Genomic DNA, 15760 nt, shown 5'->3' with positions numbered 1-15760 from the left:
CAGTAAAACTCTTAGAATGAAACATAGGACAGAAGCTTCACAACATTGGATTTGGCAGTGATTTCTTAGATATGACACCAAAGACACAGGTAACAAAAGAAAAAAGGGAGGTTAGGTTAGACTTCGTGACTGCTTAAAGCTTTTTATATCAAAAGACACTACCCACAGAATAAAAAGGTAATCCATAGAATGGGAGAAAATATTTGTAAATCATAGATCTGATAACAGATTAAAATCCACAATATATAGAAAACTAAAACTCAACAACAACATAAAACTCAATTCAAAAATGGGGATAGGACTTGAATAGATTCATTTCTCCAAAGAGGAGAGATAAACAAATGGCCAGTAAGCACATTAAAAGGTGCCTGGCATCACTAATCAGTAGGGAAATACAAATCAAAACTACAGTGACGTACCACCTCACACCAATTACCATGGCTACTGTCAAAAGGCAGAAAATACATGCTGCCAAGGGTGTGGGAAAACTGGAACTCTTGTGTAGGTGGGAATATAAAATGGTACAGCTGCTGTAGAAAATAGTATGGGACTTTCTCAACATACTAAAAATCAGATGACCATATGATATTGGACCCAGAGATCCAACCTGGGTCTCCTGCATTGCAGGTGGATTCTTTATCATCTGAACCACCAGAGAAGCCCCTTTACCACAATTTTAAAGTAATTTTAAAAAATCAGTGTATTAAAGAAAACAAACATGATTATTACCAAAGGGGAGATGGAAAAATGAATTAGGAATTGAAGGATTAATAGGTACATGCTGCTGTTGCTACTGCTAAGTCGCTTCAGTCGTGTCCGACTCTGTGCGACCCCACAGACTGCAGCCCACCAGGCCGCACCGTCCCTGGGATTCTCCACGCAAGAACACTGGAGTGGGTTGCCATTTCCTCCTCCAGTGCACGAAAGTGAAAAGTGAAAGTGAAGTCACCCAGTTGTGTCCGACTCTTAGCAACCCCATGGACTGCAGCCTACCAGGCTCCTCCATCCATGGGATTTTCCAGGCAAGAGTACTGGAGTGGGGTGCCATTGCCTTCTCCGAGGTACACGCTACTATATATAAAATAGATAAACACCAGGGACCTACTATACAGCACAGAGAACTATATTTAGTATCTTGTAATAACATAAAATGGAAAAGAATCTGAAAAAGTATTTATAATATATATATGAAAAGAATATATGTACACATATAGATAAAACAGAATCACTTTGCACCTAAAACTAAGAGCATTTTAAATCAGCAATACTTCAGTTTTTTAAAAAGTCAGTGGAGTGTACCACATTAACAATTTTACAGGAATTCTCCTGGTAGTCTAGTGATTAGGACTTGGTGATTTCCTGTGGTGACCCAGGTTCAGTTTCAGTCCCTGGCTGGGGAATTAAGATCCCACAAGCTGCACAGCACATTCTGAGCCCCCCCCCCAAAAAAGATTTTAGTAAAAGGTCATTTTAATGTAAAAAAAGCATTTGGTAAAATTAACATTTATTCATGACAAAACCATTTTGTAAACTATGAATAAAAGGGAATTTTCCTTAATCTGATGAAAGTCATCTACAGAATATCAAAAGTAAAAGTGAAGTCGCTCAGTCGTGTCCGACTCTTCGAGACCCCGTGGACTGCAGCCTACCAGGCTCCTCTGTTCATGGGATTTTTTCAGGCAAGAGTACTGGAGTGGGGTGCCATAATCTGATGAAAGTTATCTACAGAATATCAAAGCAGATGTCATATTTGAAGGTGAAACATTGAAAGCTTTCTCTCAAGTTGGGAACAAACTTTCATATATCCATCATCCAGCTGTAATTATCACCTACAACTAATCTTGTTTATCTATCCCAACACCTCCTTAACCCTCCACTCCAGATTATTTTGAAACAAATCCCAGACATTGTATGATTTCATCCTTACATCTTTATATGTATTTGAAAGATAAAATTTCTTGTTAAAAACATCACTGTGTGGATAAGGAAATGGCAACCCACTCCAGTGTTCTTGCCTGGAGAATCCCAGTGACGGAGGAGCCTGGTGGGCTGCCGTCTATGGGGTCGAAGAGTCGGACACGACTGAAGCGACTTAGCAGCAGCAGCAGCAGCTTTTGTTCTATCTTGTACAGAAAACAGTAATAGTATCATTGAATATGTTTTTTTCAGAACCATATAAATATGTCTGTAACATTAATACTTCCTTTCAAGACAAATATAAATTCAAAAGAGATTTTATTTAGAGAAACTGTTCTAACTAAAATTATTTTCCTTCACGCTAAGTGTATATTTAGATTCATAATTGTTGAGAGAAAAGAATTCACTGTAAAATAATGCCAACCTATATAATGCTATAATAAATTATTTTGTACTTAAAAAAAATCACTGTGATGTCATACTGAAACAGTAGTTCCTTGATAGCATCAGATCATATTTTCTTGTTTCTTAAGTTTATGTTTTTTCAGTTTGTTTGAATCAAGTTCCAAACAAAGTCTATTCATGACAGTTTGTTAAGTCTTTTGATCTACAGATTCTCCCTCCCATCTTTTCATTTTTTCTGTTTCTTTGTTGAAGAAACCAACTCACTTACTCAGCAGTTTGACCCAGACTATTTTGCTGATTGCCTTCTCATGGTATTATTTAATGTGTTCATGTATCCCCTTTACTACCTTATAAATTGGTAAGTAGATCTGTAAGTCATATTTTAATATGAGATTTTCATCACAGTCAAAACTGACAAATTAATGTTTGGGTTTTTTTGGCTGTCCCGAACTAATGTAAGAAAGTGTTGAAACCCTTCTGTCATTCCAGATACAAAGCTACATGGTCAGTGACCGAATACAGTTTGCAATTACATTACATTTCTCAACAGGTCTCAGCTTTTCATGATTTTATATATGTCTTCTCTCCTTTGTCACCCTTTTTCAGAAGTATTACAATGTAATTATTAATTTCTAAATTTATTTGCCTAGGGAAATGAATAAGCGTCTGACAGAAGAACAAGCCAGAAAGACATTTGAGAGAGCCATGAAACTGGAACAAGAATTTACTGAACATTTCACAGGTTGGCATTATGTGTAGATGTTTGTATGTTAGAATTTTGCTTTGGGGCCATAAGAATTGACTCATTGAAATAAATTTTGAACTATGTCCACAGTTACCAGTAGTAATAATAAGTGCTATCATTTTCAGAATAATTCATCTAATCTAGGTTGTAGTGATGAAGAATCTTGAAAACTAGTGTATCTTAGGTTGTTGATACGGAGAAGGCAATGGCACCCCACTCCAGTACTCTTGCCTGGAAAATCCCATGGATAGAGGAGCCTGATAGGCTGTAGTCCATGGGGTTGCGAAGAGTCGGGCACGACTGAGCGACTTCCCTTTCACTTTTTACTTTCATCCATTGGAGAAGGAAATGGCAACCCACTCCAGTATTCTTGCCTGGAGAATCCCAGGGACGGGGGAGCCTGGTGGGCTTCTGTCTATGGGGTCACACAGAGTCGGACACGACTGAAGCGACTTAGCAGCAGCAGCAGCAGGTTGTTGATAAGGACAGCATGTATAGGAATAACTCATACTGACCAGAGGGAAACATTCAGAGCTGATTTCTTCTTACGATACTGATTTTTCTCTTATCCTGTATAAATTTTGATCCATTTTTAAGATATTTGTTTAGAAAGAGAAGAGTAGAGAGCAGTTGCCAAATTCAATTCCCAAATTTTATTCAAGTTATTCCTTAGGTATCTTTGGGTAGGTTTTTGTTGTTAATTATTTGCTTGAAATAATGATTAACTTATATTTTGTGTTCATATTATTAATAAGTACCATTAAGTATCATGGAATTTTAACCCAAGTATTTTTTTGTTAAGGATTTTTTAATAATTTCAGACTTAACAGAAAAATCACAAGAATAGTACCAGCACTTACATATACTCATATTCCACCACCGCTAACATTTTACCACATTTATACTTTTTTATGAAACATTTAAGAGTAAGTTGCAGATAGCTGTTCTTTTGCCTCTAATTACTTCAGTGTCTATTTCCCAATTGTACAAAGTAAAAATCACCAAGTCTTGCTTTTTGATAAACTTTTGAAATAAAATGTTTTCCATTTTACGAATAGGAAAATTAATAAAATGAGCTTTTTACTAGTTAAACAATACATAAATAGTATTTCTTCCTGAATAAGTGATTCTGGTTATTTTACAAATAATTGTAATGGTGAAGATAAGCAATTAATGGAGGTTTCTGATTCTATCATTACAGCTATTGTGCAGGGAGATACGCTGGAAGACATTTACAACCAAGTGAAGCAGATCATAGAAGAACAGTCTGGTCCTTACATTTGGGTTCCAGCAAAAGAAAAGTTATGAGGACTGATATTTCTCTATTTCTCTTTTCCACAGTCTCATTTTCTGCAACACTTCTTTGTCCTTTCCTTCTTGAGCCTGTCTTCATTACTTCTTTCTTGTTGAATCATATCCCACTCATCATGGTCTGCAGTTGCACTTATTTTTGATGTCTTAGTGTCGCCCTCAAGTTGTACTATCGGTATTATTTCATGTCACTGTTGGTTTGTGGCCATTTTTCACAGCTGAAGATGGAATGGCCTGACCAGCTATTAATAGGATTTCAGGAGACGGGGTAATTGTGGTAAAATTCCTTAATGTTTAAGGGAAAGTAACTTTAAGAGATTTTCAGAAAAGCTTTATATACATTCTTTCCAAATTTCAATATAAATGAAAGAAAAGTGGTTTTAATCAATGATTTAGTGAATTTTGAGCAACAATGCACACTTAACTTTAATAGCATGGTTTGGCCAATATGTTAACTCTCAAGTCCTTTTCTCAATTGACTCTTGTTATCAAAGCAAATATTTCATACAGATAAATAACAAAAATATATGTCTCTTAATTTCAAAATTAATAGGAGTTAACTAATAATTTCACAAGGAATATTCATTTTTCATAAGCGTTCTTCTTAAAGTCTTTTATTATTTGAAGTTTGTTTTTTTTCCTCCCAGTAGATTTGCTAGGAATAACAGTGTTTAAATGTTTTTAATCTACTTGTGCAACAATATAGTGTCCTACAAAAGTTGTTCATACATAATGATCATCACATTTTCTGAATTGAGGCCATGTTTAGGTGCTTGAGGAGCTCACCTTTTACACATAAGGTTGAGAAGATTTCATGGACATAAATACAAAACAGACATTACAGTGGTGATGTAGTATTCATTATGGCAGTGGGAAAGAAGTCCAGTAAGTAGTCTAAAACTTTAAATGCATTCTTAGAGGTCAGATTTTAATGAATATTTTACCCACAATAACTGACTATTTTGTTATAATAAAATATATATATATAAATATATATAAAACTTTCTTTAAACTCTGTAACTATGGGAATTATTTTCTTTACATAGTTGCACACACACACACAAACATATATATGTATATTTAAAATATATTTTTTCTTTAGCCACCTACTCTTTTTGTTTGGTTTTTAAATTAAATATTAATTGATTAGACTTTATCTTCCTTAATCATGTGAAGTGAAAATGAGAGTATGGTGGTATGGAAAGAAACCTTTAGGGAAATTAGGTTATAAGTAAAAACATGGGCATGTTCTCCTCTTTTCTATAAAAGTTTTCAGATGGTTCCTGGTTGGTTTTTTGTGGGGGGTGTTTTTTCAGGGGGGTGATTTTTCGTTGTTACTGTTGTTCTGTCATTGGTTTTGGATTTGGTCTCCACCTCTTTCCAGTTCTTCTTTATTCATAGGCAAAAGCCTCATGTGTATGAGTGTTTTCCCCTCAGACTGCACACCTTTCATCTCTTGTAGCTGCTCTGCCGTAGAGTTGCACAGATCTTCATGGTGAGCAATTAAGAAATTTTAGTGAAAAGTAGATAACAATTTCAGAAATCAGTTTCTCTGGTCTTTTGTAATACTGTTTGGCTTCCCATGGCTTTTTTTGGAGTTGTTTATTGAATATGTGTTTTTGACAGCCTCCTCATTACAGTTTCTTAAATGCATACTGGTTTGTAAAGAATTATTGACGTTATCCATTCCATTTATGAGAAAGAGGAGAACAGCTAATAAACTGTATTGTAAAATCTGTATGTTAAATGTGTCTTGTATTACAAAAGAAAAAATTATTTTACAAGCTAGCATTTTGGGGACAATTTGGGGCATCACATAATTTGTAAACAGAATTCAAGGATTGTTAGGTAGATTTTGGAATTGAATATGTTAACACATTGAAATATATACCATAGGTGTTACATGCTGAATATAGTAAGTTGTTACCAAACATAAATATATCCGAAGACTGCTGTTGTCATTTGATCTCCAGAGCCCCAGAAATCATCTTATAGCAGGACCCAGCCTAGGCCATTTTGCAGCATTTACTGGTTGAATGTAAACTATCAGGAGGTTATAAAATGATGCCATTTATGTGTTAAATGTATTGCTTTCTGAATGTCCTCATTAAGTGATTTTTTTGGGGGGAAGAGGATACTAACTTGTGTGCACCTTTCTAGATTGTATAGAATTATTAATAAAAGTACCAGTTGCTTAGTACTGCTGTGCAACAGCCACTTTAGTATAGTATCATTTAATTTTTTAAAAGAAGATACAAGTTACTGGCTCCACTCTAAGGCTTAAGCAGAATCACTTTGCCAAGCTTACTTAGCTAGTAAATGGCAGTGCTGGGTATCCGTATCAAAGTTTCTCTGCTGCGGGTTTTTTCCTGATAAACTAGGCTGCCTCATTTTTCAGCCCCTACTGTGTAAGGCACTATAACTTAAATTATGTGATATTATTGTCTCTTTAAAGATAAAGATAGACTTAGATGAAGGTCCTTGCCCAGAGTCGCACAGTAAGGACAGACACACAGAATACGGCATTCCCATCACAGCTGAAAGGACTATTTCTGGCAAACAAGTAAGCCTAGCACTGTCAAATTGGCAAAGAACCTCTTTAGGATTAAAAATGGAACACTATTCATTAGGGGGAAAGTCCACTATTTGAACACACAGGGAATACTACTATTTTGAAAGTTTTATGAAATATTCCATATTTATATTATGTTCCTTATGCTGTTCTCAGTTGCTCAGTCATGTCTGACTCTTTGCGACCCCAGCAACTGTAACCCAGCAGGCTCCTCTGTCCATGGGATTTCCCAGGCAAGAATACTGGAGCGGGTTGCCATTTCCTATTCCAGGGGATCTTCCTGACCCCGGGATCGAATTCAAGTCTCTTGTGTCTCCTCCATTGGCAGGCAGATTCTTTACCACTACACCACTTTGGTAGCCCAGTATGCACCTTAATACCATTAATTTGGCAAAAATAAAAGTACCTCTTAAATATGACTACATGTCTCTGGTTGCTTTGCTATTCGATATCTCTGCAGGGCTCTTCAAAAAATGATGGAGTGAGCTTCAGGCAGAAAGCACTGGTCAGCACACACCTGCTGAACCACTGCAGTCTTAAACTCCAAACACGGCAATTTGGGGACTTTACTGGTGTGGAAATTTTGTTTTCCAAAGTACTAAACAGTTACATTCTGAGATTCTGCCTTGAATACTCTTGATTTACAGGTAGTGAAACAGAAGCCAGAGATCCCTGTGTCTTAATCAAAGTTGTGCTGCAGCCAGGGATGGAGCCAGGATTAGAGCCTGCAGCTCTTGGCTCCTGGAACAGTTGTTTTTCTCCCATTCCAGGTCCTTTTCTTCCCCTTGTTGAGAACTTAATTAAGTGGGCTATTCAGTCCCTCAAATTTTGAATTACTGATTAAAAGAAAGTATCTGTGAGCTTGAGATTTTATTGAGGTGTATGAATTTAAAAGATATCAGAACACAAATGTCACTTTTCTGACCCAAGTTTAGATAGTTTAGTCCAATATTGAAGACTCTGTTTATCTCACTCCAGAATTGCACAGGATAGCTATCATTGGCTTTGGCAGCAGAAGACTATAATGTGAAGAATGTGGGCTATGGAATCACAGCTTGACTTGAACGACAGCTTTGCCACTTACTGGTTATATAACATTAGTTGGGCAAGTCATCTCATCCCTCTTTGTGTTTACTTATCTGTAAAATGGAGATATTTTGAGAATCAGTAAGATTACAAATAAAGGGGGCCCTTTAAAATCAATTCCCTTTTCCTTGGAATTAGAAGCCTGGATTTGTTCCAATTCCCTTTGTATAAAGATTAACTTGAGCCCTCATTTTGCTATATTTTAAGTGAGATTTGATTGACTTCTTTGCAGGGTTGTTAATAAGGGTTAAATAAAGCAGTGTGTAAAAAGCACTTATTACAGCATCTGATACTTGACTCTCAATGTCTGTTCTTTCCCTTGCTCTGGAGTGTGTTTATGGTGCAGAAGACTGAGAAAGAAGAACATGGTCCCCCATTCTACATCCCTATAAATTCTGACAGACTTTTAGTTACAAAATTATTTTCATTTTAGTCAGTCTCTGTGACAGACTTTATTTTCTTGGGCTCCAAAATCACTGCAGATTGGTGACTGCAGCCATGAAATTAAAAGATGCTTGCACCTTGGAAGAAAAGCTGTGACCAACCTAGATGGCATATTAAAAAACAGACATTATTTTGCCAAAAAAGGTCTGTCTAATCAAAGCTATAGTTTTCCCAGTAGTCACATATGGATGTGAGAGTCAGACCATAAAGAAGACTGAGTGCCAAAGAATTGATACTTTTGAACTGTGGTGTTGGAGAAGACTCTTGAGAGCCCTTTGGACTGCAAGGAGATCAAACCAGTCAATCCTAAAGGAAATCAGTCCTGAATATTCATTGGAAGGACTGATGCTAAAGTTGAAACTCCAATACTTTGGCCACCTGATGCGAAGAGCCGACTCATTAGAAAAGACCCTGATGCTGGGAAAGATTGAGGGCAGGAGGAGAAGGGGATGACAGAGGATGAGATGGTTGGATGGCATCACCAACTCAATGGACATGAGTTTGAGTAAGCTCTGGGAGATAGTGAAGGACAGGGACGCCTGTTCTGCTGCAGTCCATGGGGTCGCAAAGAGACTCAACCAAGCAACTGAATAACAACATAATCATGTTTACTCATCTTCTTCTAAGGATTCCCACCTTTTTGTCAGAGATGCTGTGACTGTGACCTGTGGTAACTCAAACATGGAACTGGAAGGCATCAAGATTTCGTAACCCATTCTCAGACGTCTCTGCAGTGTTAGACCCTACAGTTATAGCAAAATATGTAAAAAATATTAATTTTTGAGATACATGTCTGGAAAGCCTTAAATTGCCCTGATAAGGTACATTTTCTTTCAATTTAAGAATAAAACAATGACTACTACTCATTGACTAGTTTCTCATTCACCTCCTACTACTACCAGCTCTTTCTGCATTCCACCCTCAAATACAGTTACCTGAGAACTGGCAAAACAAACCTTGGTCTGCCAGACAGCACTGTGAACAGAATTGGTTGTCAAGACTTTTAGGAACAAGTACCAAAACCTTACCAGGGAGAATTTCACACTAGAGTTTTTCTGGTGGCTTCTGTTACCTAAAGTGGTAGTATATAGATAATGGGAAGAATTAGGGGAAGGAGACCAGGGGACAGTGAAGGTTGGAATTCTGTCTCACCATCTCTTGTTTACTTTTTATTGAATTATAATATATAGAAACATATGCCTCATTGAATTATTACAAACCAACATCTCCCATGTAACCAGCTTGAAGCTCAGAGAACATGACCAGCACCCCAGGCACTGCCACCCCCTCAGCTCACTCCCAGTCACTACTTCTTACTGCAAAGAAGCCACTATCCTAACTTTCTTATTGTATTTATCTTTCAGTTATGCACAGTAGAATGGTGTACATTCTGTGAGTGTTGATATGTGCATAGAGTCATGTAACCACTCTGACAGAAATACAGAACACTTCCATTATCTCCAAAATCCCTCATTCTTGCTCCTATGTAGTCAATACTTCCTCCAGACCCAACTTCTGATAACCACCAATCTTTTCTTAGTAACTGTCTAGTTTTACCTTCCTCAGAATGTCATATAAATGGAATCGTATCACATATGTAGCATTTAGGGTGTGGCTTCATTCACTTAAATCAAAATACATCCAAGGTTCATCCCTGTTGCAGCAGGTATCAAGTTTGCTAATTTTCATTACTGAATCGTAGTCCATTTATGAATGTACTACAGTTCGTTTTTCCAGTCACTGAAGAGATCTGGGATTGTTTCCAGTTTTCCTGGCTATGCTTTTGTACTTCATTACAGCCATAAGCCTGCAGGAACTAGGAGCAAAGCCGGAAATGGGTCTGATCTGACAGACATGGCAGGCCCTCCCCAGGCCCACCTTTATCTCTACTGTGAGCATCACGCATTTTGGCAGTTGCACAGGAGCCTGTCATCCTAAAACAAACTTTAAATGCAGAGTAATAGATCCCAAGAGCCTGTTTACAGAACAGAATTGTGCCTAAAGTAGGAGACTGCTAGAATAAGCAATTTAGGACTTGTAGAATTTCAGGTTCCCAGGAATAACACTCAGATGATCCAGTAGCTAGATGTGCCAGTTACTGGTGCCAGATTCTCAGTTAGTTTCCTAAGGAAACTATAGTTTATTTAGGACAGTAGTAAATAAGAGAGTCATATGAGCAACAAATGAAAACAACTATTTGTCAGACATGAAATTGATAGCCTTCTAATTTAGAAAACAGTCTGAAGAGACAGCCCTACCTAACCTTTTAAGAAAATCTAGTTTGTTGAACACCCACAGACTGTTTTTTCTTTTTAATTATTAACTATCAATTTTATTTAGACGTAACCTCTCTCAATCTTAAATACTACTAATATTATGTGATGAACAGAAATCTAATTTTAGTGCTACATACTCAAGGAATCTGAACCAGAGTTGGCCTCCTGGTTGATTGGTTTGACTCTCAACCATTTTGCATATAGATGGAACACTCATCTTGTGGCCTTTTCTATTATCACAACATGACTTGATTTCTCATGTGTTTTCAAAAAAAAAAAAAAGGTCATGCCTTTAAACTGGTTATAGACTAAAGCTTAGGAACTACCTGGTCTTCACTCAAAGTATTTGAGTACATAACCACCCCTACTTCTGCTACTCAGATGTTAATGACAAATTTCATTTGGACAGTTTTTAACTACAGTAGAATAATCTTTTTTAACTATACAGAAGTCAGTGCACAAAGCAATTAGCATGTGAAACAAGGTACAGTGAATTTTCTGGTGGAAGTAAAGACTAGAACAAGTGATGTAATCTTTCTTTAGGATGTCTAAAATTAGGTTCATTTACCTCACAGATGGGAGGGCTAAAAACAAGAGGAAGGTCCATATGTTCCACACTATAAATCTCTACCAAAAGGTTTTCTAAATCTTGTGAGAGTCATTTAATCAAAAATATCTACTTCCCTAGTGGTATTTAAGACTAAAGATACCTTTCGATGATAGATCCATTTCTTTCTCTGAAAGTTCAGTGCTTGGTTCAGATTTAGTTTATCTGACATTCCTGACTGCTTCCTTACGAGGAAAAAAGCTATACTAACCTTTTAACTATTTTTCTACCTTTGGCTAATCATAGCTGAACTTAATGGAATATTCTCTCCATCACATTCTCTTCCTCAAATATCTAGTCACTAGATACTATTGATTCTTCCTAAGCATATTTTCCTTGCTGTCATTTCCACTGTTATCACTCTAATCCAGGACCTTAACCCAGTCTCACCCCCAGGCCTGGATTATTGCAGTAGCCCCTTAAATCCTTGCCCAACTTCTGATCCCTGCCTTGCTAATCCACCAGATGCCTTTTCTTAAAATGCAACTTGGATCGTGCATCTCTTCAATGACCTTCATGGGGACTAAACACACACGAATCCATGTACCTGTATAGTTCCTGGAACGTAATTTGTGGCCGATAAATCATCTACCTCCCCAGTCACCCTTAGTCACACAGCCTCTGCAGTGCTTGTCTTGAGACTGGTGATCATGCAGATTCCTACTATGCTAATTGCTGAATCCTCCCTACCCAGGTCCCCTGACCAAGGCTCCACCTTTCTTCAAGGACCCCCTGAGTCCCTCCTGCAGAAGCCTTCCCAGTTACAGTCCTCGATGCCCGAAATCCTGCAGTACTTACTGGGTGTCCACTTAATACTGAGCACGTGCTCTCTGGGCTGCCTTTGCAGATGAGCTGGGTTCACCTTGTATTCCTCTGTCCCCCTAAGTGTCTGGGGCAGGTGGTCAGGGCACACAGCTCCTCTACTTGTCCAGAGACTGCAGGCCTCTCAACAGCATGGTCATCTTCACTGCTATGGTTTTTAATGGGCTAAAAATAGCCTTGTATAAAGTGTTGGCTGTGTTTTCATTTGCAAATTGATAAGAGTTGGGGACATAGAGAATAAATGAGAGTGGATAAAAAGGTCTGACAATAAATCTCTAAATTAGCTAAATTTTTGTGTTTAATTATAGCGCTTTCCTTTTCTGTTCCTGGAATAACAGTCTCCCTTCCTGAACATGCTGTGTGACTTTTCTCTTTTTGTATCAATTTTGTCTTCCTGTGCATACGTTTTCATAATAAGTCATCTGAAATATCGTTAAGTAGCTGGATATGAATTTTTCTGAAAGTCTTATTGACAGAGCCAAATACAATATTGTTGGATTTTATTTCTTTGCTCTTTAGCTTCCTTTTATACTGGTTTCCATTCATGTTAAATCTATTCAATGAAATAGAGATTTATTAATAGTTTTTAAAGCTGTATCTCCAGAATTAATCTTGGAGCATTTTAATCTTCTAAATTTTAAAGTCTGGACTGCAAGGAGAATTTTCAAGGGGAAACAAACTTTTGTGGTTTGATAATTAAACTGAGCTCCAGGATGAGAGACTTACCCTTGAATGCAGGTCTGACTCAGGTGGTCTCCTACCCCTAATTTTACCCATCTCCAAGGAAGAAGAATTTCTCTTTTCAAGATCACTCTGCTTGTCTTCCTAATCTTATTCCTTCCATCTTCTTCCATCATCCTCTTTTTCTGTATCATTATTTTCCTTCCTGCATGAGCTACTTGTGCTCTGACTATATGATCAACTCTCTCCTATCCTATGAAACTTTCCCTTGACCCTGAATCTCCTGAAAACAACCTCTCTTCTCTTCCTTTCTTAGCCAAATATCTTGAGACACACTGTCCACTTTTCACTTAAATAATGTTTATTGAATGCCTGCTTATCCCAGGCACGGTGCTGGACATTGGGAATGGTGGCAGACAAGGTAACACTCAGGCCCTTGTGGAGTTCAGCCTCCTGGTCAAGCCTTAGCCCTTGCCATGCCATTGAAATGGCTTAGACAAAACTTCTGGGGATCTACTCCCAGTTTCTGTGGCTCTTCTCAGCCTCCTCCCTCCAACAGTAAAAGAGACCTTAACAATGGTAGTAATATCCTCAAACCTAATAGCTCACACTTAGAAATCATCCTCCCATTCAAGGCCCTGTGATGAGAGAATCTGCCTTTGAAAAGGTTACACATAAGGTATCATGTAGCCCAAATACAGTCAGTTCAGTTGCTCAAGTTGTGTCCAACTCTTTGCGACCCTATGGACTGCAGAATGCCAGCCTTCCCTGTCCATTACCAACTCCAGGAGCTTGCTCAAATTCATGTCCATCAAGTCGGTGATGCAATCCAACTATCTCATCCTCTGTCATCCCCTTCTCCTCCCGCCTTCAGTCTTGCCCAGCATCAGGGTCTTTTCTAATGAGTTGGCTCTTCGCATCAGGTGGCCAAAGTATTGGAGTTTCAGCTTCAGCATCAGTCCTTCCAATGAATATTCAGGACTGATTTCCTTTAGGATGGACTGGTTGGATCTCCTTGCAGTCCAAGGGACTCTCAAAAGTCTTCTCCAACACCACAGTTCAAAAGCATCAATTCTTCAGCGCTCAGCTTTCTTTATAGTCCAACTCTCACATCCATACATGACTACCGGAGAAACCATAGCTTTGACTAGATGGACCTTAATATGCTGCCTAGGTTGGTCATAGCTTTTCTTCCAAGAGGCTTCTTCTAAGTCCAGTTTCATAGGGTAAATACTTTTAGAGAAGCAAAAGCTTTTATTCACAAAATTTGCTTAATATGCCTACCATTGATCTCAATATACAAATCCAGATGTGTTAAACAGCAACTCTTAGGGAGTGATATAAGAAATAAGAATATCCTTTGATGACACATTTACCTCTGTAAGTGTTCACCATGCCTGATTTCTCTGTGCATAGTAGCCCTTTCAACTATCCAGAATAAAGTGGACTTTTTCCTAGTCATAGACATGAAAACTCTTAGAAAAATACAAATTATGGTTTGTTGAAAAAAATTTTAATTTTCCTAATATTCTGGGTAAAAGAATTGTTCACGTTTTGCTGTCTCATTAACCCCCATCTGCCCATACAGGTTCTCTGCTCCCTGTCAAAGGCCCTCTCTTCTGAGTCCCCAGAGTCTACCTTGGGTGTGTTCCATCCAGCAGCATTGGCTCCTTACAAGCAAGCTCCTGAATCCTTGGAGAACCAGAGCTGTGTCTCTGGTAGAAAAGGGCTCTCTGTATCTCATGTTATGAAATAAGGTCAGGAAGCCCCAAAGCACTGTTGCTTTGGCCCCAACATCTTACGTAAGTGTTTGTAAAGCCAGTTCTTATTGTTTTTATCCTCTCCCTCTAACCCCAGTGTAAGTCCAGAGTGGGAACCAGCTATGCCCAGTGCCTCTGCTCCTCCATAAGGCTATTCCTGGGTTACATTACTCTCATCGCATCCCACCCATTCCTCTGATTCACTCAGATATGTCTGCACCCCAGAAATAGCATCCAGGTTCAAGCCCTGGCAGAGTTCCCCATTACACAGCAGCATCAATGCTAAGCAATGTCCATGCTAAGGTCAGGCAAATGGGCCTGAGGTAGAAGGCCCAGGAGCCCACCAACAGCTAGTTCCCTGATGCACCACAGTTGAGGAATGACTCCTAAGAGACAGGGAAAGAACCCATTATGAAAGAGCTCACCCAAGCTCTTCGCTTATAGATGTTTGACACCTTATCAGTGTCACTTGGAGTTTTACTAAAGGAATAATGTAATGAACACGAATCCTGTCAGGAACTTCTGGTTGCTCCTGGAGTGTGATAAAGTGAGCCTTTTCATCCTCACGGAATGAGGCTTGCTAAGAACACCTATTCCCTCTCCTAGGACAAGCTATAGCCCCCCTTCCAGGGTTACCTGCCATCTCTGTGTGAATTAGAGGTACCCATCCTCCTGATGGATCCAGCTGGAGATGAAGAAGCAGCTCCCACCAAACGTTCTCCCCTCAGATTCTCCAGAGCAGACAGCTCTGGAGATGTCAGGATGTCAGGGTCATCATGACCTGCCTTTTACAGGGGAAGCAAGCCCAGAGAGAATGAACTTGCCGAGATCACACAGTGAGTCAGTGATAACAAGAGATAAGGTCTCCTGAGGCCCAGCCCATGTGATTTCCACTGATTATCTCAGGGTGTGATAAGTAACAGCTTCATGATCCAATCAGAAAAGCCAAGGCTCCCTTCCCCAGGGAGCAGAGCAAACTTGGGGACTGACAAGGTTCCTTCTCTCTCACAGAGTATTCTTGTCCTCTACCCAAGACAGGGAGGGTCTCATTCCTGGGTACTCATGGCTGGGGGGGCGGAGGTGGGGTGATGACCAATGATGAGGCTATAAATGGAGGTAGATCACTGAGTAACC

At 38.7% G+C, this 15760-nt stretch overlaps 1 protein-coding gene across 16 annotated transcripts in view; it reads left to right on the top strand.

The window, feature by feature from the left end:
• The window catches only part of DLG1 (discs large MAGUK scaffold protein 1), a 271051-nt gene extending 264933 nt beyond the window's left edge, over positions 1–6118 (top strand). For all 16 annotated transcript variants that reach the window (XM_061411876.1, XM_061411915.1, XM_061411922.1 and 13 more), the window contains 2 exons: positions 2973–3064; positions 4269–6118. In XM_061411876.1, coding sequence (XP_061267860.1) covers positions 2973–3064; positions 4269–4375 — 199 coding nt within the window. In that variant the 3' untranslated portion in view covers positions 4376–6118. The remainder of the gene's footprint in view (positions 1–2972; positions 3065–4268) is intronic.
• Positions 6119–15760: the final 9642 nt, after the last annotated feature.

The sequence above is a fragment of the Bos javanicus genome, chromosome 1 (assembly GCF_032452875.1).
Source record: "Bos javanicus breed banteng chromosome 1, ARS-OSU_banteng_1.0, whole genome shotgun sequence".
In the NCBI taxonomy this organism is placed as follows: Eukaryota; Metazoa; Chordata; class Mammalia; order Artiodactyla; family Bovidae; genus Bos; species Bos javanicus.
The sequence above is the reverse complement of the archived record's forward strand: the minus strand, read 5'-3'. Positions and strand labels throughout refer to the sequence as shown.